The 24,445-nt window shown below is 38.8% G+C and overlaps 1 protein-coding gene across 1 annotated transcript; it reads right to left on the bottom strand.

Annotated features, from left to right (window-relative positions):
• Positions 1-1,243: 1,243 nt before the first annotated feature.
• Positions 1,244-12,312, bottom strand: skor2 (SKI family transcriptional corepressor 2). Its single transcript, XM_085168283.1, has 9 exons — positions 11,316-12,312; positions 7,549-9,555; positions 6,958-7,021; positions 6,151-6,228; positions 3,909-3,974; positions 3,655-3,753; positions 3,327-3,394; positions 2,306-2,369; positions 1,244-1,989 (listed from the first exon to the last, which is right to left on the bottom strand). Exons 2-8 carry the CDS (start codon positions 9,529-9,531, stop codon positions 2,313-2,315), a joined length of 2,415 nt encoding a protein of 804 aa, XP_085024409.1. The 5' UTR covers positions 9,532-9,555; positions 11,316-12,312; the 3' UTR covers positions 1,244-1,989; positions 2,306-2,312.
• Between the last annotated feature and the right edge of the window lie 12,133 nt (positions 12,313-24,445).

The raw sequence follows: 24,445 nt of genomic DNA, 5'->3' as shown, positions 1-24,445 counted from the left end.
TTACCTTTTTTTAAAGTTTTTTTTGACAGCATCTTTAAGAGGCAACACAAGCATGCATGCAGATCCCTAAGTGCTTGTTTATTGCAAACTTGATTCACTCATTCACACATACATTTACACAAGCACCTTTTTCTATGGCTAAGCAAGTTTAACTTAACAGTTCCACACTCACACTCTGATGGATGCACTGAGCATTCAGTATCTTGCTGAAGGACAGTTTGACATATAGAAAAACACTTACTTCTGACTAGTCAACAGCCCATTTCATCTTCTGAACCACAGAAGATATAATAACCGGGATCTTCTTAACAGCCTGCTTTTAGTTTCAGAAATAACTTCATGAAAATATGCTCTGGGTAAAGGGACTCCATCCACGCAAACATGAACTAGTCCACCACATTCAGTTTTTCATATAGACTTTTAATTTACACATAAATAGTAGAGAAACTACAAGAACATTCTGAAATACATCTGCAATAACAGCTTCTAATGATAACATTTTCTCAGTAAATGACAACTTTGTCCATTTATTTTATAAACAAGATGAGTGGGTTGTCACTTTTGCTCTTTTTGAGTTTGCTCAAACATCACCATCATCGCCACCACCCCTGTGTCTCTTTCTTTTTCATTTCACATTATAATAAATAGTATTATTACAATTGGGGTCTCAGGAGTTGATACTCAAATAAATAAACAAAAAAAAGGCAAAAAAACCAAAAACAAAACGCACACACACACAAAGAGATAGGTAGAATGACTGTGAAGATCAGTATTCACATGTATGACATTTTATACAATAAGGTGAAATAATTTACATATAAATATACAACACTGACGAACTTCAGGCCTTTGCTCTCGGATGCTCTTTCTGGAGAGAAAGCACGTGTCCAGAGTTTTTCATTTCCAAAACAACGAGGCAGATTCTGCAGCTGATGGCAGCAATATTTATTTAGTGATAATAATAAGATGTTACAACAGGAAAACGTCTGTCGGGAGAATGAACCATACCTTCACTGTGTCTTACAGCTGCTCGGTTCCATATGGTACACAGTCTGCAGTTAATGTGACACAGAACATCATTTCAGGTAACTCTGACTTTATAAATAAAGTATTAAATATAATCAGATGTGACATTAATTAAGGACAAGGTAAAAACTGTGGTTTTGAAATGCTGTTAATAGAGTTGTAAACTGCTAAATTTATGAATATATATATATATATATATATATATATATATATATATATATATATGTGTGTGGACTTTTTTTTGTGGTGCCATGTTGTAATAGTACCATTGTAAATTCAAGTGCTTTATTTATTTATTTTAATTCATCTGACATACTAAACCAAGGTTGTGTGTGTCCAGCCACTGACAAACTGGTGGTGGTGGCTCGTGTTTACAGGGAAGGATTAGAGTTGAACATGATGAAGTCCCTTTGGGATCAAATGTTGATAATAAATAAATGTTGTCGTGCTTGTTTCTCTTCAGGGCCATCACTTGGTGATACAAATACAACCTATCTTAGTCCTTTTTCATCCAGAGTTTGGCCAATGTACAGCTGAGCCCACGGGCAGATAAAAACATCCAATCTTTATTTACTTTTTTTTATGCCTGGAAATTAGTTTTCTGACATCTACAACTGCCTTCCTGGTGGTGCTCAAAGGCCGAGGTTGCTTTGGTCCCGGTTGGTTAATGCTTTGAACGTGACTGCCAACACATTCGCAGTGTCACAGGTTTCAGTCAATTAAGTTCAGTTAGGGAACTTGAACCAGGGAAGAAGAGGAAAAACTTTAGAAATCTTTTACCAGTATGATGTCCCACAGCCTCACATGAGTTCTTAGCAGGCAGTGTGTAGAGAGCAACTAACAGAGGTGATATCGAAGAAGCAGCAGAATAATTGCTGTCCCGCGAAAAGTAATATAATGTATGATATAGTTTCACATCCTCTCTGTCGGTGATGGTCTTTGTCAGTTTTCTGTGTGCTAATCCTAAAAAAAAAAGGGAAATTACATTAGTTTTACATTCAGGGTAAGAGTTTTTCCATACTGACTTAACTGATTGTTTAGAATCACTCCAGAAAATTATAATAAAATTTAGCCAGTAATGCCAAATGTGTTAATGCTATAAGACAGTTTATTATCAATCAAATGAAAATTAAGTATATTTCACTGTCTTGCCATTATCTCTATTATGATGTAAATATGAGGCTTAATAATGTGTAGCTTGTCCAAAGCTTTTTATGTGATAACTATTTATTTTTACATTTCTTCAAGCTTCATTTTAAATTTACCGAAAAATATTCACCTCTTTGCTACTTGTTGAGATGGGAGCTGATCTTTTCTTTTCTGATGATGTTTGCGTAGGGAATCTGAAAGGCAAAAACAAGACATAAAACGTTACAATCTTCCTAAAGAAATACATTTAACACTGAAAAAGGTTCTCTAAAGTAAACTTTACTATTATGATTTTATCATTGGTGGAAATATGAAAATCCAAAACTCTAGCCAAGCTGGTGAAAGTAAAAGTCTGTCAACACAAATTAAACATTTTTTGGAGTTCATTTGCATGTCTGTGTGAAATTAATGTGTCATTACTCTCAGACAGATCCATCTGCTGGTTCTAGACACATTTGTCAATTGTTTACGTGAGTATGTGCATTTGGTGTGCACATACAGGCTTATAAATTAGCTTGAACCCATATTCATAATTGCCTGCCTTTGTGATTACATGAATGCAGCATGTTCTTGTGTGCGTTTTGGGGCACGCCTTGCCACTGTGTGCACACAAGCGTGTACAGTGGTGGCATGTGTCAGAAAACAAAGACAAACAGCGTCTGTCAGCCTGTCTGCCAGCTGCTCCAGTGATTGATGTCGACAGAAACACTCAGATGGCTGCAAAGGAACTTCTCACCCGTGAAAGACAAACTAGATGATTGGCTCTGTCTTTTGATGGACAAATAAGCAAACGCATGTGTCCGGTCAAGTCCTAGTGATGGCTTCATTTATTCAGCATTTAATTTTTGTTTTTGTTTTAACCCATGGAAAGGATTTCCCAAGTATGCATACAATCTCTAGCAGTAGTCAGAGAATTGACTGGCACATTTCCTCATCGGTTTTTGATTTTTTTTTTTTTGTTTCGGTTGATGTGATGTCACTGTATTTTAGTAAGTACTGCATAATTATATTTTTTCTCAAAATCCTTGCAGACATTTTTTAAGGCAATCATGAAGATTTTCTTTTAATTTGTTTATCTAAAAAAGGGTGTTTAATTTGTCGTTTAAAAGCATATTTCCATCAGTGTTAAGCACTAACGTTAGTAGTCTTACCATCTGTAACTGTTGGACCATCTCCTCTCTGTAGGCGAGCTCTCGTTTCATCTGATCTTGAAAATTGTCTGAAATTAGCGTACAATAAAAACAAACCTTGATTAGGTGGCGCGTGTATTGTCATTTTGGAAAATTGGAGTGATAAAGACAGCCGATGACAGAAAAGGGTTGAGCAAAAAAATCTGGGAAAATAAAAAACTGAAAGGTAAAAATGGGGATAAAGGTAAAGATGTAAGAGACCGCAAGAAAGACAGAAAAGGAGAAGTTGCCCTTCAGAGTATGGAAACTAAAAGGAAATCAGGGTAAGGGGGAAAAAAAACTGACTTACGGAAGACAGGAAATGGTGAGGTGCCCTTCAAAGCGTGAAACTCTTGCTCCAGTCTCCTCCTGAAGTCGATCTGTTCCAGCAGAACCTTCTGGAGCTCTTCTACACAAGGACAGAAGAAAGCAGAAGGAAAATATGAGAGTGGTTGCATTAAAATATTCTCTCACAATCTCACAAATGTCCACTAATGTCCATCTAGTATAGATTACTAGTTTTCTATGGTCAGTGCAGCTGAGATGTGCTCAAACAGGCCTTACCTTTCTCCATGCTCTCAACATCCTTTTTCAGCTGCACAGGAGAAGCAGCACCCTGGCTTTGATCGCCTGAAAACATGAAGAGACTTAATTTCAAACTTGAAATTACATACATTTGAAATGAATTGTTAACTAAACTGGGATTTGATCCATGAACAGGAAATGAGTACAAAACAAACAAATAAAAATAATGAATTTAAGGCCATGCTCATAAACTATAAATGATCTTGAAATCAGTTATTCAAAAGCAACGGGAAAAGCTACAAATGTAAGTAAAGTTAAGTGAAAGCATCAGGCATCATTTGATCGCCCAAAGGAGGTTAGGTCTGTTTGTTAGATCAGGAAAACAGCTTAACTGCAGTCTCCATTATTTGGACAGAACTACTTGGTTTTATTTTGTCATGGACTAATTTAGTTTCCTCCTCTCTTGTATGCATCACGTCTTAAGTTGTGAATTTTCTCCCGTCAGCTGTAAGTGAAGCATTGCAATTCATGTTCTGGCCTCTAGGTGTCAGTACAAGTTCATGGAAACTACTTGTGATGACCGGAGACTATGACGAGCTTTACTGTTCTCGCCTCTTATTGTAATATCATGCTTCGTCCAATCTAGTCAGAGAGATTTGAGTCAATCATCTGGTGGCTGTTAAGGCTGAAGAAGGGCGGAGATGTGGAAAGTTTTGATTTTACAACAAAAGTTAAGGTTTTTTGACCAATACAAGTAGTTCCTGCAAACTAAAGCAGGATTTAAAAGCCATAAATATGGTTAAAAAAAACATCCTCACAGTTAATAGTGTGAATGTTTTATAAAATATATGTTTTGTCTGTTTTGTCTTTTGTTTTTAACTCCTGGAGGATAAATCTACTTGTTGCTTTAAAGGTCTGCCATCCTCAGAACAATCTCCATTACATGCTGTGTTTTTCCTTCAGATTCCCAGTGTCTGTCATGGTAAGCATGCATGTGTGTGTTTGAGCTAATGTCTGAATTGTGACAATGAGGCATTGAACGCCTTAATGAAGCAAGTGAGCACCCTCGATATGTGTATCCTCCTCCAGTCATTTCATGTCCTGGCTCCTTAAGCCTCCCTATGCTTCTCTCTCTCTCTCATTTAGAACAGAGAGAGCTCTCCTCTCTCCTCCTCTCCTCTCTCCTTTCCTCTCCTCTCTCTGTCTCATTTGACAAGCAAATTTGCAGACAGTGCCCGAGGATAACAACCTCGTTTGACAGTCAATTAACCGTGAATAGTCAAAGCCAAGGCGGTTTGCATTACATAAATGGAAAATTAGATTATTTTTTCTCCCTAGAAACAGAGGGAGAGTTTAAAGACAGTGGAGGGGGGTGGAGGGACTCGGAGGAATCAGGCCTTCTAATCACGTAGAGCTTCCCACCGCCCAGGGAGACGTTTGGCAATCAGGGGAAAGGTGGTCTCATTTAATTTGTTTCGTGTAATTTTTCGAAATACATTATACATTATGCACAGGGATCATTACGATGTGTGTGCGTGTAGGGGTTGAGGGAATGGGGGGGTAGATATAAATGTTGGCACAGATGTCATAAAGCACTTTTAATGTCTTCCTGACAGATATAAAAAGGTAATAAGCTGTGATCTTTTTCAAACGGGAAAGGTTTTTTTGCGCTGAGAAAGGGGAAAAAAGGCAATTATGTCGGGGGCGATATGGGTCTGGGATGGAGATTGCCAGCGCGGCTGCTTATCTCTGAGCTGATGTTTTCTTGTTGAACTATAACGGCCCCCCTAAGAGTAACAGCCCTAGCGACAATGCCACTAAAGAGAGGAGCCGTGGCAGAGCTGCAAAAGGGGCAGCTTTGCACTGCTGTTTCATCTCTGTGTGTATTTATATGAATCCCTTAACTTGCCATCTGAGAGGACATGGAGATGGAGATGGATAAAGCTTAAGAGTCAAAGGCTTTCCCTCACTGACTGAACTGTTCTGAATGTCATTTGTGTAAGAAATCAGTGTCATTTTGCAAATAAAGTCATAAAGTGTCAGTTTTTAATCAGCATTTTAATCACAAGTAGGTTTATTTTCTAATATAAATAATAATCAGTGTCATCAAACACCAAATATAAGCAGACGGTACCCATTCCATCCCAATAATTATACTTTCAGTGTCTGATTTGCCAGTTTCAACTTTTGCCTTTAGTTTATTTTCTGTGTCTATCTGAATGTAGCTGTTTTGCAACCACTTATAAAAAAAGAATAAATACAAAAACGTGAGTTTTTATACCTGAGTTCTCCCTCCAGTAGTCCGGGGCCGACGTCTCAGTCTCTGGTACAAAGAAACTATTCTGTTCTTTTGTTTCATCTGAGAAAAGATGAGAGCGAAAGACAGGAAGACAGACAGGAAGAGAGATTCAGTAAGGGCCATTGGCTGAGCTGGTTATCCGGACACATGGAGATAACTAAGTGTACGCATGATGTGTGCGTCTCCTTTGTGTGTATGCATTTGGGAGCTATGGTCGAGCGTACGCATGTGTGTTTGTCAACGCACTGCGAGAAAACACGGGGAAGACATTTTCTCCGGGAAAAGGGTCAGAGTGGGAGATGAGAGGAGCAAATGAAACGTCACAGGAATATGAGCCTCACAGGAACACAGGGACACTATAAAACCACTCACTCAGACAATAAATGAAACAAAGATGCTATAATACAACATACTCGGACATCTGATGAAGCAAATAGTAACAGTTTGCTGAAATAGATTGTGTAATGCTATTTGATGAAACAGTGTAAAAAACATTTGATGAAACTGAGACATCGTAAAACAACTGCAGGGTGGAAGATGTAGCGTCCAACAAACCATGCAACCAATATAGTGATTTCTGGAGATTATATATGAAATATTATTTGCTGTTGCAAATTTGATGGAGAAAAAAAAGGATGATGTTTAATGTGCTTTTTAACTTTTGTGTCAACAACTATTTTTCAGTTTCAAAACTAATGCATTTAATTAGATTTCTGCAATGCCGCGTTCTGTGTTGTGGAGACTTTAAAATGAAAAACTGTTCCAAAAGATTAAAACGTTTGCGCTTACCGGAAATGCTGGAATTGTCTTTGGTTGCATATGCAGGAAGTCCTTCATCTCTGTTTTTGTGAACCTGGAAATCAAATATAGTTGATAAATATTTAATTTACATGTTGCATAAGACAATAAATTTAAAAAACTGGAACATGCACTGAGGCAGGGCAGTCTGATTCTGATTACTGATAATACTAATACTACTAATAATATAATCTGCAATATACTGGAGACTTTTATTCCTCAAAAGGAATACTGAGATAAATCTGCAGTATGTTGCTAGATGATAGTTTAACCCCCCCAAAGAAAACCATCATCAAAATCGAACCTCTACTTCCTCCTCTTGGAGGTCTGGTTAACATGGGAGTCGACAGGTTAAAGATTAGAGTTGCCCTAACAAGCTGGGGTGACAGAGGGAGAACGAACACAACGTGGCCATTAAACAAGCCACACCTGGGCCTATTAGCTAGTATCAGAGTGAGGTGAATGTTTTCATGTCTACGGGGAGAAACCAGCCTATCAATCTGCTTATGCAGATCACACCACTGCCTGACTGCGGCACCATTTAAATAATAATTAGCTAAAGTGGCCTGTGGGGATATTTACGTTTTTGTAAGCTGTGTCCTCCCGGTGAGGTGGGGTGGAGCTTGAGAGAGGTAAGCTGGCAGGAGGGGAGGTGGGCAGGCTGGGAGACTCCTGCTGGATCGGATCTGAGGAGGATCGAGGGGACGTACCGGGATACATTGCACCACTCCCTCTGTCTTTCCCCCTATCCTCTCCAGCATTGTCACTCAGCGCAGAGAGGTACAGGTTGGTTTGAGTCTGTGGTGGTCTGTTTGTAAAGCTCCCCTCCTCTTCATCATCTTGCTTTGATGACTCCACATCCACTTCCCCCTCCTCCTCGCTTTCTGCTCCCTCCGGTTCCCCATCACCTCCACTTTCACTTCCATAGCTGCAACTGCTAGTTGGTGATAGCCGCGGGTGTTGGTCTGATCTGGTGACTACAAAGTCCTCATCCGTTGCTCCAGTGACCCCTCCGCCATTGCTGTGGAGCTTGGCAATGCTTTCTGCATCTTTGATGACAGGTCGGAACGCAGAGCCATAGCTTGACTTCCTTGACTGGAGAGTTGGGTTCTCCAGTAGTTTGAGCCAGCCCTCTGAGGTGACAGGGCGAGGGTCGGTGGTAACTGTTGTACACTCTGTGTCAAATAGCCCAGATTTGGGTGTGGTGGACCCGCCACTGGGAGTCATAGTTGCATTGATCCCACTTCCATTTCCACTCACAGCTCCAGATTCACTGGGGTCTGAGAGATCCAGAAAGGCCTGCCTCAGTGAGGGGTTGTCTGTCAGGGAGGAGAGGGTGCTGGGCTGAGGATGGATGTAAGTGGGGACAGGGATTCCTCCTGCTGCTCTTGGTGGCCAAAACATGCAGAAAGGAGGATAAAAAGAGTCTTTTCGACCGGGCCATAAAAGACCAGACAACCCTGCCCCTTTCTGTCCAGCTGGCACATCACTGTCCTCTTTTTTCTGCTGGCAGAGGCCAAATGCTGGAAAGGGATAAGGGGAGGGGAAGAGTGATGTAGGAGGGAACTTCTGCAGCATGCCGAAACCTTTGCTTGGGACAGGAATGACAGGGTAACTACGTGGTGTCTTACGAGGAGAAAGACTCCCTCCATCCAGATCATCCTCATCTTCAAAGCGGGTTCTTTTCTGAGCACCCAGCTCAGGTCCCATTACGTGAGGCACCACTGAACCTGACAGACTCTTCATGGAACCCATAGCAGAACAATGGGAAGACGAGGGCAAGGCTCTCTTTCGGCTGCCTCCATTGAACATAGCTTTGACATCTTCCCACGCATAAATTAACTCCTCTGGTGGATGTTTGTCGGTTAGTTTGAGGTGTCGTCGCCAGGAATTAAAGTTGGCAGCATCAGGCTGGGTATATTTGGTTTCTGGTGTTGAACGGTGGGAATGGAAAATAAACTTATTTGGGGAGAAGTACATGTTGCAGAACGAACACTTGATGCATTTGGCCCTTGAACTATTGTAGCGTGCAGGAATGAAGTTACCACGGCAACCCCAGGCGCACTCATGCGTTACATCGAAGGCAAAGTTGTCGGGCAGTTTCGGTGGCGTGTTCTCTCCGAGAAAGGACTTGCACAGACGCTCAGCTTCACGCTTGGTGATCATGCCACAGCGTCGTGACGAGATGGGCATGGCGCCGGCCCTTCGGAGTATCTCCAGCTGAACCGGCGTGCACTGAACACAGGTGATGCCCAGTGCCACCCGACGATTGTGAATCTCATTATAACTGTAATTCTTGAGGAGTGTGTTGGAAATCTGCGCCAAGCAAAGTCTCTCTGTGTTATCTATGACCAGTGATACAATGGGAACGCCATAAAGGAAGACCTGGCCAACCTGGTTGGGTTTGAGTGGTGAGGAGGAAGAAGAAGGAGAGGGTGACGATAAGGAAGAGGATGAAGAGTGGTGATGGGTGGGCCTGGGTGGAGTCAGGGGTTCCTGTTGGTAGGGGCCTGTTGAGCTTGTCATTATGATATCAGTAGGGCTTGAAAGATGAGTCTTGTCCATGCTCGGAAAAAAGTTAAAAAAAACCTGGAAAGAAAGAAAGAAAGAAAGAAAGAAAGAAAGAAAGAAAGAAAGTTCAACATTTATTAATTCATAAATAACCTTTTAAAACAGTTTACGAGCGCTTCTCTACCTGTATTATCAGCCATATGAAATGAGTTTCTTATTACTTAATATACACTTTGACCAAATAAATATACCTCAAAATAATAAATAACAGAGAAGTGGATAAGGGAGAGCAAAGAGAATAAATAAAAAATCCAGTGAAATGTAACAATTAAATGTATCTGATTACCCTTTCAAAGTCTGTTTTTTAAGAAAGTTAACAATTAATTTAGAAATATTTTGACATCACAAATGCTTATTTTAATATTTTTAATGTATTTTAATTTCTGACTATTCTTGCAATTTCATAAAGGGCACAGAAATCGAAGCTGAATTGTGCAGATGGAATATTATTGCTGTTACTTGTTTTGATGACAGCAAATATATTTTTTTAATGCTTAGGAGGTATATCTTGATGTGGCTCCTGTGAATTTTTGAATTATCAAATGGGAAAAATGATTCAGGAGGATGAGGAAACACTCTTTCATAAGCACTGCTGTGAAGTGTACTTTAAAAAAAGAATCATTTAAAAATAATTTAAAATAAAATAATGTAAATACCACCAATAGCACATACGGTATTTTAATAAGGTTGCATATAGTTATTATTATTATTTCTGTACCATTCACAAGGCTTTGCTTATATGATGCCAATCTTATTGCCTTTAATAGAACTGTGGCACTTCAGATATCCCATTCGTGCGTTACTTCATATACTTTTTATTGTGTTTATTTATTGTGTTTATTTTAATATACCTTATATTTTTGTATATATTTTAAGTATGATAATGATAATTACTGAATATAACGAATAGTGTAAAATAAGAGATTTATATGAGCTTCTTGAGAATAAAAGTTATTTTTTCTAAATGTATTATAAATATATTGTTTTTACTTGTTTTAGACACAGAAAATTTGCATGTCAGAAATTTCCATAATTCACTTAAAGCGCATCTGTCTTATATTGGTTCTGCATTCATACACAGTTATATTTTGATATATTTTAAAAAAATTTTAAAATTTTTAAACCGGTATAATATTTTACGAACATTTCACAAAATTTTAAATCAAAGAGATCGTTGCTAAGAAATTACAATACATTTATACATTCTAAGAAATTTAATAATTACATTGCGTATTACAGAAAAAGGACGCTGGGTCTAAGAATGTAAAACAACTGCGGTGTTTTTCTTCTTCTTCTGTTTGATTTAACTACTCATAGGTGCAGCATAAAGACGACACGCAGGACTCCGCATATCAGAACTTTAACTCAAGAATTCAGTCCGTCTTTAATTTTTACTATATTAAAATTTTTCTCTACATATTTCTTTTCTTTTCTTTTTTTTATGCTGTTTGTTTTTTGTTTGTTTTTTCGCCGAAAACACATATGCTTCCATTAAAGTTTTCACAAGTGGGTTTCACGTTTAACTTCGGTAGAACAAAATTAAAACAACAACAATAACAACAACAACAAAATAATAACAACAACAACAAAAGCAATAATAATAACATTATATTCAAAAGAAATCTAGAGGACTGTGAGTTATACATGCATCGCATTTTCGAATCATTTTTACAAGCTTGTTCTCTGTCCCCACTGTTCATGTAACACAAATCGATAACAGTCTACACTTTTACAACACTTTAACCAGAGTAAGCTCGGGAATGATCAGCAGTCCTTACCTTCGACTTCTGGGGAAAATCCCAAAACGCGTCAAAAATATCCCCGTCACGAGAGAAATCGATTTATCCTGCCCAGCTTTAAAAGACTCATTTTATCACGTAAAAAAACAAACAAACGAGAAACCTTGTATCCGCGAAACACGTGGGAGCGGCACCGGCTATTTTTTTATTTATTTACTTTTTAACTGTGGAGAGAGCCTGCTCATGATGTGAGTAAACTGCGGCGCTCGCGCCGGCTTTATTCCCTTTTCTGAGACACTTCGCGCAGTCCTAATCCCCCCTCCTCTCTCTCCCTCTCTCTCTCTCTCCCTCGCGCGCTCTCTCTCTCTCACCCGGCAGCACACCTGCCTCGAGTTTGATTGGCGTGTGGCGCGAGCTCAGCCCACCATCCGGGACAGACACCCGCACACCTTCACGCGCGCACACAGACCTCCCACCTCCCGCCTTCCCTCACTGCGCCGCTCTGTCCAAGAGAACAGCTAAAATGACGTCTCCCTAACTGTCAGCGAAACGCTGGAAAACTCAAATTAACGCCACAGAGGTCCAGGGTAACATACGCACGACACCGGAATGCGTCCAGAGCGTGCGCCTTCAAACTTTAAACAGCCACCTACACTAAAAAAAGACAAACCCAGGATTTAGGAGGGGCGCAATTTTAGCTATTTTACTTACCATATCATCAGCCTAATGAATATTAATTTCAGCTTAAGTGGTTATTTCCGCACAGAACCAACCATAACTACGCTACAAGCTGTTGCCATCAGATGGTTGTCTGCTGTTAGTCCGCGGGACGCACACCCCGAGTTGCAAATTAATTAACACCAAACTGATGTTAAAAGAGACTGCTGGCAGCACACACGGTCAGCCGAAGAGACTTGAATTGGAAATATGGCTTTTAAACACAGACATGGTGTGGAGTAAAACACTAGCTTGGCCGTGGGGGCCGAAGAAAGGAAAAATAAAAGCTGAGACAGCAAACAGACAGGCCGGCAGACAGTCTGAGGATCAGAATAATATCTATCAGGTGCAGGTCGTTTCCAGGACTTTTAAACGGCAGCAGGAAGCACACTGCAAACTATATCATATGTTGTAACCGAGGCTCAGCGAAGCACCCAGCTAACACACGATGCTATAAAAGGTGCAATTCACCTGATAAGGGCCCTTAAAAAATTTCAGCAGAGGGATCGGATAAGTGTTCCCGGGGGAGGGGTTCAGAGCATTTGTTACCAAACTCTTACTCCAAGCTCCGAAGCAGGTGTTTTTGCAACAGCTGAATTACTCCTTCCACTAAAAATATGCAGGCAAATTACACATGTGAAGCGAAGACCTAAATATGAAGTTCATAACCCAGATACTAGCGGCCTCACATTTATCTGAAGTTATCCGCAAAACGATCTCGTTTAACTCTTCATGCGAGTGCACTCATGGGGAAGTCCTAGTTCCAAATACTGATCGTCCTTGTTAATTAAGACACGTTGATAACAAAGTTGCTCTCAGGACAGATTCTTCTGTGGCTCGTCATGGGGCAGGATGGAAACTTTATGTAGGAAATAAGAAAGAGACCAGTCTCAGAAAGCAAACTGCACACATGTTAAACATCAACACAGGTGTGTTTGTCTCTGAACTGCAAATTATAACTGAGGTATCTCAACTTCTAAGGAACTTTTTAGCAGAATGTTTTTGAAAAGACACGAAGGTTGGAATAAATTATGCATTTTATCCCCACTTTTATTATTATCTTAGTTGTCGGAAGGTGAAATAAATAATTACCACGGGGGCAAAACACGCAGGGATCTTTATTTGCTCCGAATTGCCTGAATAAATAAAAGCTGCAGTGCGGACTAATATTTTATTTTGTCTAAATTACACATAAAATGTTGTAACGTTCGACATATCTTAACATAGTCGAGAGACATCCAGTCCCCAGATTTTTACTTTCATGTCACCCATTAATTTCCTTGCACACCATCAGATAATTCATAAAAGTCATCAACACTGAAAGTTTTGGAAAGCCCGCTTTTAATCCAACTTCTTCCTTGCGAATTTCAAATTACGCATTCATCTGTCTGAGCAACTGTCAGTCTGGTTAAAAGGCTGCCGGATACTGAGATTGCCTGTAATTTATTCTCGCCCAATCTTTTCTCAATAGCATCTTGATAAACATGACAGAATCGCTTTTAGGCTCTGCTTTAAATCGGTGCGCGCCAGTGTGTGTGTGTGTGCGACACAGAGGAGAGCGAGAGCCCCATCTGCTCCTTTTCAAACCAATTTAGGATGTCACTGCGCGTGCTTTTGTCTCGCGGACGGACGCCACGGGAACACTCTGCAATGGGACAAGAGGTGGGTTGGGGCTGGTAGGAAAGGGGGGCAAAGAGCGGAGTCACGCACTGGCCGCAGTTATGGTGCTTGGTGACGCCACAATAGAGGGCGAGGGGAATAAAAGAGTGTAAAAACCAGGTAAAGTAGGCCTACCTTCAAGAGCTGATACTCAATCTTGCTTCAGAAATGCGTTTTGGCAAACACTTACGTAACACCCTATCCAGAAGTGGCCTATTTAAAATAATAAAAATTTAGATATGATTATATTATCTATGTTTACCACGTGGTTACCAGATATTTAAAATAAATATGTGGCAATTTGCTGCAGAATGTGAAATAATGTAGAATTTGAAATAACTTTTATGTGTGGATGTATTTGTTTTCTATTGGTCTCACTAATAATGCGCAGATAAACAGCATTGAAGTAAATGAATGGCTACTCGTTTGTTGGGTTAACTTTCCTTCTCCAGGACAGAGATGTCTCTGAAATGTTATCAAAATCCGAGCATGACTAAACCATGTGAAGCAGGAAAAGACGTATTGGAATACAATAGAGCTATTAGTCCCGTTGGAATACATTTCACTTTTTTTTCGTAATGCATTAGTCGGTCGCCCTACTGAGAAATTAATCTTGCGGTTAAAGGAAAAAAAAATGCTTGTGTGACCTCGGAGGGTCAAAGCTGGATGAAAAAAAAGGAGAGCGAGTGCTGCACGTCCAAAAACATAATAAATTAAGAGCTACAGCACTAAGTGATCTTGAGACATTTAACATCAAATCTGTCAATAAGTGAAACATGCCCCGGGTGAGTGATTACCATACTGAGATGCATCACCTCCTTTTTTCAAAAGGCACTGGATCAAGACTGAAGTACCCCACAGCATCGATTTGATTTTCATTATTTTATTAGTAACCCTCATTCTCAGAACAAAATGTATTTTATAAATTTTAAAACTGCCATTCAGATCCATCCTACTTCAAGCTGTTCGAATATTGTATTTATTTATGTTTTTAAACGAGACAGCATCTAAGACAAAACTGATATTTAACCACAAAACATATTCACGTTGGTTCTATAACAACTCACCAGAGCTTATATTAATTTATTGCGGATTTAGAGGCAGATGTAGGCTACAATATGGCGCACACTCGTCCTGCACTCCCCAGTTTAAATCCTCACTTAATGCCTCGCGTCTTCTACTGAATCCTTCGACTGAGTTCTGCAGTGAAGATTTACAGTGCATTACAATTAACACACATGTTAAATAAATACGAAAAATTAATTAAGTTTAATATTATATTGGCTTTTTTCTATATATATATATTTTTTTTAATTTGTTTAACTTTTTTAACTTTTTTTATTTTTTTTGCCAGTTTAAATAAATGACTAGAATGAAAGAATACCGAAACAGTGCTGGTCTATTTACAGCATTAGTGCTGCCCTGTCACAGCCTATTAGGTTAGATTATTACACCGAATCTTAACGCCTATTTAAAGCCGTGGGCCAAAAACAGTTTTTCTTTTTACGTATTACACGATTTTTTTTTTCTCTTTTCTGTGGGAATCTTAATGTTTCAAGTGCTCTCATATGTGGTTGTAAATCATCAACTCCAGGTGCCATCTGTTCTAATTTAGATTTTATTTGTCATGGTTCTATTTTTAAACTGCTCCCGTATCAAGACTCAGCCCTGTGAGTGATGCTGTCCTCAGTTTGTTAGATGTGAGCTTGCCCGAGGCGCTTGTACCAATTAGCAGAACAGACCAACAACTAAAGGTTCCCATATTTCATCGGAGAACTGGAACATTAGCCAGTGAATTATTGAGAAATGATAATTGTGCCAAATCCACGTGACTCAATGTTCACAGAAAATAATTTTTAATCAAGCAAAAAGGCACATCGCTCTTTTAAATCGTTTGTAAATAAGCGCATGTACGTTCTCGCTGGTTTGTTTTCACCTTTTAGACATTCACCACCTTCTTTTCCAGGCTAACCTTATACTCATTCATCTGATGATCAGATTTTGTGTGCGTGCCTGCTCTGCAGAGATTTGTGTGTGTGAACGTTGCTTTGACATAGCAATAAAACGTAGTCCCAAAAAGGTGTTAAATTTAGTGCAAATGTTTAAGTAAAGAAAGTCCCAAAACACAATTTAATTTAGTGTGTCTATACTGTAGCTTTCTAAGTCCTATAAATATTATTCCTGACATGAATCTGCATAATTACCTGGTCCTTCAAGTTGCAGATTCATTTCAGCCAAATGCAGGTGTAAGTATAACCAATGCTATGTTTTACTTGCTTCAGATATGTGCAGAGGCCCTCATTGTGTTCAAGTACAGCTTGTAACAAAACAACCCTTGCACTGTTAATTTAATTAATTAAGGAAGTACAGACATACCTTCCTCTGAGACAGCAGAGTGTGTTCAAATATACTCTCTATAATCTTTCACAATATAATTCTTGCTGATTTGAGTCTCCATATGAATGTATGTTTATTTAAAAAGAGGTTGTTTTATGAGAAGAAGTTGACCACTTCTGCTGTTAATTTGTTAGGCTGCTCTTTGTTAGCTTTTACTCATCTGCGAGTGTGACCTAAGTTTTGAAGTATGTTTGTGGAAGTCCCACCTGGAGTTACTTCATTTAATATTTTATCAACTTATCAGACTTATCAGTTTTTCCATGATCATCTCAAGTTTCACCGATGTTTGGTCCTTCAGAGCATTCACTGTGTGAACAGGTATGTTAGGAAGGACTAAAAAAAAGGATACTGTACAATTTGGAGCTGTAGGAAGATACAGTTTTATTTACTGAATGACTCAGATCCATAATTAAAGGCTTGCTTGACTTTTAATGACCCCTGAACACAAGCAAACTCGTGTAAGTTATTTTAAGTGGAATGAGTAATGAGACGTTAACAGTGAACACTGAGCTGAAGCCAATTAGCTCTGCAGTGCAGGCAGACTGCTGGGCGCTACAGTGCGCTTTAAAGCCAAGCAGAGAGCCTGCAAGGTCAGAAGGGGCTGGGCTGTGTGTGCATGGGTGCTTGTGTGTGTGAGTGTGTGTTGGTGTGTGTGTGTGTCCATCTTTGCAGGCTTGATGTTATCGTTTTCTCGGTTTGTTTGACACATTTGTGCACAAGCTAGAGCACAATGGTACGTGCACTTTCCACCAAAAGGATGACTTTAAGAGCTTGTTGACATGGGAAATGTATTTTATTGGCCGTTTAGCTGGTTTTATTTTTGTGGTCAAAGCTGCATTATCATCGCATCATAATGGACTGGAGAAGTGGGACAGTTTTGATAAAAGTCTTTCGCCCTCATGGGAAGCGTGGATACCATTCTAAGCTGGGAAATCTATTAAAAACTTATGCTATAGAAAGCTGTCTGCAGTAACGCAGTGCTCATAATACGTTTTGTGGTTAACGAGCTAAAACATGTAAAACCACCGGTATTGTTCTTTAAATGTTTTATCTTCTGAATATGGCTCAGATTGATGCGATGCAGGCTGCTTTTGAAGCAGTAGCAAGTCAGTAGAACTAATGGTACATTTAGATTGTTTGTGTGTGTTTACGAATATAATCCAGAAACAGGATTTAGAAACACCCTTCCTGAGTGTTTTTTTTTTTTTTTTACACTGGAGCATTTGGGGGATTTTTTCATGATGTTAAGCAGTGGAAAAACAAAAAGAAAAGACAAAAGGAAGTAACAGTGACTTCACCCAGCTTCATTATCATGTTTTTTTCACACTCCTGACAATTTTTTTTAATGATTCTTAGAGGTTACTATGTAAAGTTGCGATATTGTTTGTCTTGTGTAACCCATAGATGTGTTAGATAATTACTATAACAGCATTATGCAACTTAAATTATAAAAGTCTTTTGGATTAGGTTTGTTAAAAGGTCGAAAAGAAGCAGAGAGAGAGAGGGAGGGAAAGAGAAAGAGAGGTCTTAGGCAAGTAACGCACTACAAGACTATTATCTCTCGTCCAAGAGAATCATTCAGCTCTCTCTGTGGGGTGTCAAAGCGACACATCTCGGCGGGGAGAAGATAACTAACCAAGATGATCTCTCAGTATCACGGCTTAATTTTCTTTACTGGGGGATATTCGGCGGTAATGTAACTTAAATAGGCCATTGTGCAGCAAACTGCATCGTTTTATATGGGACATAAAATCATGGAAACTCACCAAAAAGGAAGATTGGCACTTAGGTCTGCACAATGTGTTAAAATGGATTCTGAATGAATTACCACAAATGTCGTCCCATAAGGCCTGCAAACAGTATTTTCTTGCTGTGCGTGCATGAGAGCAAGAGGTGTGGGTGTGTGTGTGCGTGTGTTTGAGAAAGAAAGACACAGAGAGAGGGAGATTTTTTTTTTAGATTGAGATTGCTCATTTAACCTTGTACAAGAGCTTAATTCCAAAATGATATGAGTGCATTTAAAAATAAAAGGCACGATTAACATCATGATTATCTTTGCCTTGTGTGTGTGTGGGCGGGTGTGTTTACACATTCCTTTTAGCTCATATGCTGCAACTTACAGATAACAATTAGGAGTCTGCCCATGGTCACATCCAGTATCCCAGAAGTGAAGAGGAGTGGAGGCTGCTTTAAGGAGCATTTTTAAATGCGTTATCGCACACATGTGGGTGTAATACTCAGGTGCCCACATAGGCTTGTTCATGCAGTTTGCATGCATTACGCTATTGACATGGTGCATTTGTGTGTCTCATCTTTCCACTCGGCCATGTTTCTGACTTGTCTGTCCATCTCCCTGAGTAAACAAGAGCTGTGTTAATGTGAATGTTAAGGGCTCTATTAGTGCTACAGACAGGAAGTGGAACAACCCAGGCTTTTTCTATTCATCTATAATTAATGAGGACTAGAGGTTAAACTACCTCTTAATCACCAGACAACATAGAGAGGGATACGAGGATGGAGGGAATAAATAAAAGACGAGAAAAGAAAGAAGGAAATCAAACAGAGTAAGTGAAATAAAGAAAAAATAAAGGGAAACAGCCATCATTGACCTCGATCAGCGTTGTTCTCGATCAGCATGCATTTGCCCACAAATATTTAATCATCTCTGTAAGTAAAAGATCAAATCATCCCATTGTGGTGTAGTGGACTTTTTCATACATTAAGAGTCATTTTGAAAGAAATGTAAACATTTGATCCTCCTTGAAATAGCTCCTTATGAGAAAAAAATACCACATGGAAAAACACAAGGAAAACTAATTTTAAAAGCTGTCATGGTTCTGGGTCATTAATCAATTGCTTTGTGTTTATGGATTTCTTGACTAATGTTTCTAGACTCATATTTCCTAGTTTAGTATTTCTTATATGTATTCGTTTTTCTTGTTTATCCCTATTGGTGCTGGTTTAGCTCCCTCAGTGTTTCCTGTGTTTGTCAGTCTTGTTGTCATTTCACATTCATTGTCTCTGTGTTCTGTCTATAGCACACTCCTTAGTGTGTTATGTTGTTTTGCTTCCCCTGTTTAGTTAGTCAGATTTGTTCCTGCTGTGTTTCCACCTGTTGCCCATCCTCTCGTTATGCTGTGTAGTCAGTCTTCATGTCCTTCCGCCATGTTTCCCCCCTGTGCTGTGTGCTTCATGTTTTGCGGCTTAGTTACCACGCCAGAAGTTTATTGTTTTGTGATTGAGTTTGTGGTTCTCAGCAATAAAGCTGTTTAAGTTCATGTTTCGCCTCTGGAGTCCTGCATTTGGGTCCAACCTCTGCTTGCCACACAGCCACACCTTGACAATTTGGTTTTGCTGAATAAACGGAGCTTACTCTGGCCCAGCTTATGACCCACTTTCTTTTCACATGCTTTGCATAATTGTTTTGAACGCTATTCAATACAAAATTCATTTAGCTTAATATTGCATATACTTGAATATACTGCCCTTTGCTGAGCTGCCTCACTGCATGTCAAATGAAATCAAATATGTGCTTCAACAGTGCCATTCAATCCTGGTGTCACTCCTAACTCCTCACATACAGATACATGCCCGAGTTTAAACAAAGACAAACTACACACAAAGTATGGCAGCAGCCAAGCTTGTGAAAACAGGTCACAAAGAAACGACTTTTAAATACCAAGAAACTCTGCGCTGCACTTACTAAGGTCCCATGCAATAGATGGGCAAAGTTCAAAGTGCATCAGATAAAGATGTTGTTAGGACAGGCATGTCAGGGACACATTCAAATAGTAAACATAAAGAAAAAAGATATATATTTTTTAGCTTTACATGGCACTTACAAATGGTACATTTAACAGTGTCTTTATGACACTTATCGTTTCCACACACCTATACTGTATGTTTTTGGGGAATGGCATGTGTTTGCATGACTTGAAACAAATGCATAATTCTAAGCCAATGTGTTTGTGTGAGTTTACCTCAGTTCGTCTTGTCATAATATCACATTCGTGTGCCTCCCTCACCCCAGGCAAGCTTTAATTGTGTAATCCTCTGATCCGGCTTGTAATCCTTTCAAACATACAGTACAGGGGTGATCATATCCATAGGCACTCACAAACACAACTTCACATCACAGATTAAAGTGGAAACAACAAATTTTGCTCTTGCTTTTATTGAAAAAAAAAAAGCGAAAGTAAACAGGATAGGCCTCAAAGCACAAATACAGCAATCCTTCACAAATACAAATGTTTATTCCTTTCGACAAGCTGTTTTACCTGCATCTCTTTTGGATTTGAAATATACTTTAATGACGGCTTCAGCTTTGTTTGCTACTCCACAGTAAGCAGTGTGACAATGAGGCAGAATGCACAATATGAGGACTGAAACTGAGGCAGTAAAATCAAAATCAGCCATGATCACAAACATTATTATTTATAATAGTTTTATTTATGTTGTTTTGCTGCTTTTTTGTCAAGTCATGCGCTAGAACGAGCTTTTTGTAATTGGCCATAAGGCAGCAAGTCTCAATAAATTTAATAATATAAATCAGTCTGCACTTATGGATCAAGTGACATAAGTCTTAGATAAAATATAAACCAGTCAACTAACTTTGGAGCAGATACAAGTCATTTTAATAACTAGAAGCCCTGTTACTTAAACATCTACTAAAATAACAATCCAACTTCTATGGATTTTTTTTTAAAACAATACACTTTTTGACAAAACACAAATATGAGTTCACACAAAGCGATTCCAGCAATGCTCATCGCACTCACTGCGCTGCAAATTATGGAAAAACAAACAAGAAGAAAAGCAGTCTACTGAGAAGAACCAGCCTGCAAATTCTTAGACAATTAATGTTTAAAAAAAAGCCACACCTTTACTTTTCAATTATTTGATTTTTAATTATTTGATATTTGTGTTAAATGTAGTTCTGCTCAAGGGCTTGTCATTATAGATAGAGGCTGGCTTTTAAAGATGGGCCACTGGGCAAAATGGTAAACAACAGAATTAAATGGTAATAATTATTGTTCCAGAAAATAATTATTGTTCAGCTGCTTATCTGCTCTGGTGTTTAAATAACAATGAATATTAGCTGCCTTTCTCCCTCTCTCTCACTCTGTATGTGTGTGTGTGAAAGAGGTTGGCTTAAGTTGAATCGCATATGCAGGACACAGATAGGCGGGCAATGTGACACACGTACTGTACGTACACATGCAGCCAGAGATTAAAACTCACACAGCGGGTTTTAAAGATAAGAAATAACATGTACAGCCTGTTATTTCCTGAAAACTCTTTCTTTATTACAAAGTAAATTATTCAGGCTCAAATATTTTAATAACTTTTTGGTAACTTTCTAATTAACTTGTCCCAAAATTTAGTTTCAAAAATGTAAAAATGGAAAATGTATTTAAAGTAAAACAATGTGACGATTTCAGCACAACTAATGATATAGCTAATATGCAACTACACTAAAAATGACAAAATTTAATGGCTCGATCAAAACATTTTTTTTAATGACAGACCAACAACTTCTTCTCTCCCCCCTAAATGAGATCAAGAGTGCCACATATGGATCAATTTTACATCTGTATTGTTTGTGATGTCCTGATCCCCCAATATTAAAGCTCAGCATCAAAAACAGTTTTTCTTGCTATTATTGTTATTATTATTGTGCCTGATCTCGTACCATCGATGCACTAATACCCTTGTACAACATTGTGTGAACTGAGGGATTAACTGAGAGACATTAGGGACGCATGGCAGTGATCTGACAGAGTTAAGGGCGTTAATGATGACAGAAACATAAGCCTTTGTTGTTTTCGATGATGACATCCAAACAAGCTCATGTGCCACATGTGCACATTTACACACACACACACACACACACACACACACACACACACACACACACACACACGCACACACACACACACACACACACACACACCACAGGATATGCTCATTGACTTAAGTATCCCCCAAAACACAGTGCCAAACATGAGGTCCAACAAGATGTTTTTCCACCTCTATTTTTGATGGATTATTTTGCCCCAAACACTGATATAATCTTTAGGATATTTCAATACCTACCGACAGATGTTATACAGAGAGAAGATAATAAAAACAGCTATACTTGTCACCTACTAAGGGTCATTCATATGTAGTTCATTATTGTCACATAAGTACAAGACTTACAAAAGTTTTGATTAGGTTTGGGGGAGTTAATCAGTGTATAGTGCTGTATGCTGTATATGAGGTTTTTGATCCCAATTGTAACTTGGTAGTTTAAACTTGAAAATAAAGAAAGAAAATCAGCAATTAAAATTGGAGACCCGTGAAGGCATCCAAGCAGCAAAGTCTTTTAGTAGACAAACATTTGATTCATGCCACTGCTATGCATACATTTTAAAATTCTGCATCCAGTCTTGTTGCCATCAGTGTACTAAGGCACCAAACCCAAAGGACGCCTGGTGCATATTACTATGATGGCAGCAGTGGCTTCTTATAAAACAAGAGTGTTAGTCATACTGGGATGAGAACATGTTGTTATCTGATTGTTAAGTCTGATGTCATAGCCATTTCCACATCCAAAGTTCCCTTTCAATTCCCCAAAGCAAAAATGCAGAGGCACAGCTGACAGTTTAAAACTACCCAGATTCAATCAGCACCAGTAAAATGATCAATGTGGTTGTTCTACAAGGCATTATAATAAAGAGAAGTGTCCAGACGATGATGATAGAGGATTTGCAAGGTTGTGCAAAATTAGAAGTTAGTAGTAAGTTAGATTAAGATGCCAGCTACTGACTGATTTCAAATTTTTAATTATTATTGGGTCTTCACCTTTATTAGATAGTGGAAACTGACAGGAGGGTGAGAGAGTGGGGAAAGAGGAAGGGGCCTTGGGTTTGACTCAAACTCAGGCTGCTGCATTTCAGCCTTTGGGCATTTGGCTGCTTCTTCACCCTGTGAGCTAATCTGGCACCTGGCCTGAAGTATTCCACGCTTCTATAAACCTGGACCTAAATACGTGTGGCATATAGATGATTAGTGAAGATTTGTCACATTTACATAATGATCTGCCACTGTGTCACTAGATATAGTGCCAGTATTTGAGTAATATAGACACACAGGTAAGATGTAGGATGAGGGGTAAATTGTTCTCAATACAGATAATCTAGAATAAGATACTGAAAACATAGTAAAGCTTAATCAAAACAGCACCTGAAATTACCCCATGCATTGCAGTAGGTTATTAATATTATGCATGAAAAAAGTCCTTCAGTTCTTAATATGCACCCTAAAATCTTACTCAGCCTGAGAGTGATTTATCTTGGTGTTGCTCAATCATCCAGGTAAGGAAATCCCTAAAAGTTTATTCTTTTCATCTGGACATCAATTCATTTCAATTCAATTTTATTTATTTAGCACCAAATCACAACAACAGTCACCTCAAGGTGCTTGTAAGGTAGACTCTACAATAATACATACAGAGAAAAACCCAACAATCATATGACCCCCTATGAGCAAGCACTTTGGTGACAGTGGGAAGGAAAAACTCCCTTCATCATTGATCATCATTGAACATCATTGATCAATGGCCATTTACAACTGATCAGTTGGCCAGTGATCAGTTTGCATATTATTGATCATTGTCAGTCAGTGGTGCTAATTTCAGTCATTATGCAAATGTGCTGTTTATAAGGTTGGGGGTGAAATGATGAAATGTTACATCCAGATGAACAGGATCAACTTTTTATGACCTGAGTGTGATTGATTCCTTGAACTATTTGGCGTTTGGGACACTGAGCTTTAGTTTTGCTAAAAAGTTAAACAGATTCTCATCAAGAGGTCATTAAATCATGATTTAACAATTGTACAACATCCACAGTATAGAAGTAGCTACTGTGTCATCACCCACTGATTTCTGAAGTCTAAGGTTGAGCATTCACACTGTTGCTGTTTTCGTTTCAGAAAATTGGATATGACATGGAGTGCCATGTCTGACTGTGAAACCACTCACTCATATCACAGATAATTCACCGTTTTGAAGCATAATATGTATTTCTATATCTTTTTCATCTTTATATTTGGTTTATGAAATTTGGTTAAAGCTGACTTTACATATGCATGGATAGCCGTGTTTGACATTTCCTGTTTATCAACTTAAAAAAAAATCTTTAAATTTTTGTTATTTATTTATTTATTTATTTTGGCTCGGTTGTATTCCAGTAAAACGTGAAGCATGTTTGTTGTGTACTCATGGCAAGTTTTAAGAAAAACTGAAACATTTTGCCTTTAGAATAAATTTGCACATTTTGGAGCATTTTAGCGGCAGTCCCACTTGAGTCCCACATCATTCATTGTTGCAGCAGACGTTCTTTAAAGTGTGT

The sequence above is a fragment of the Neolamprologus multifasciatus genome, chromosome 7 (genome assembly GCF_963576455.1).
Source record: "Neolamprologus multifasciatus chromosome 7, fNeoMul1.2, whole genome shotgun sequence".
NCBI classification, from domain to species: Eukaryota; Metazoa; Chordata; class Actinopteri; order Cichliformes; family Cichlidae; genus Neolamprologus; species Neolamprologus multifasciatus.
The sequence above is the reverse complement of the archived record's forward strand: the minus strand, read 5'-3'. Positions and strand labels throughout refer to the sequence as shown.

Coding starts and splice junctions, on each gene's coding strand:
- skor2 (XM_085168283.1), bottom strand. CDS start 9,531: ATGGACAAGACTCATCTTTCAAGCCCTACTGATATCATAATGACAAGC. Junction 7,022..7,548: donor AGGACACAGCTTACAAAAAC/GTAAATATCCCC, acceptor TTTGATTTCCAG/GTTCACAAAAACAGAGATGA. Junction 3,754..3,908: donor TGTTGAGAGCATGGAGAAAG/GTAAGGCCTGTT, acceptor GTCCTTGTGTAG/AAGAGCTCCAGAAGGTTCTG.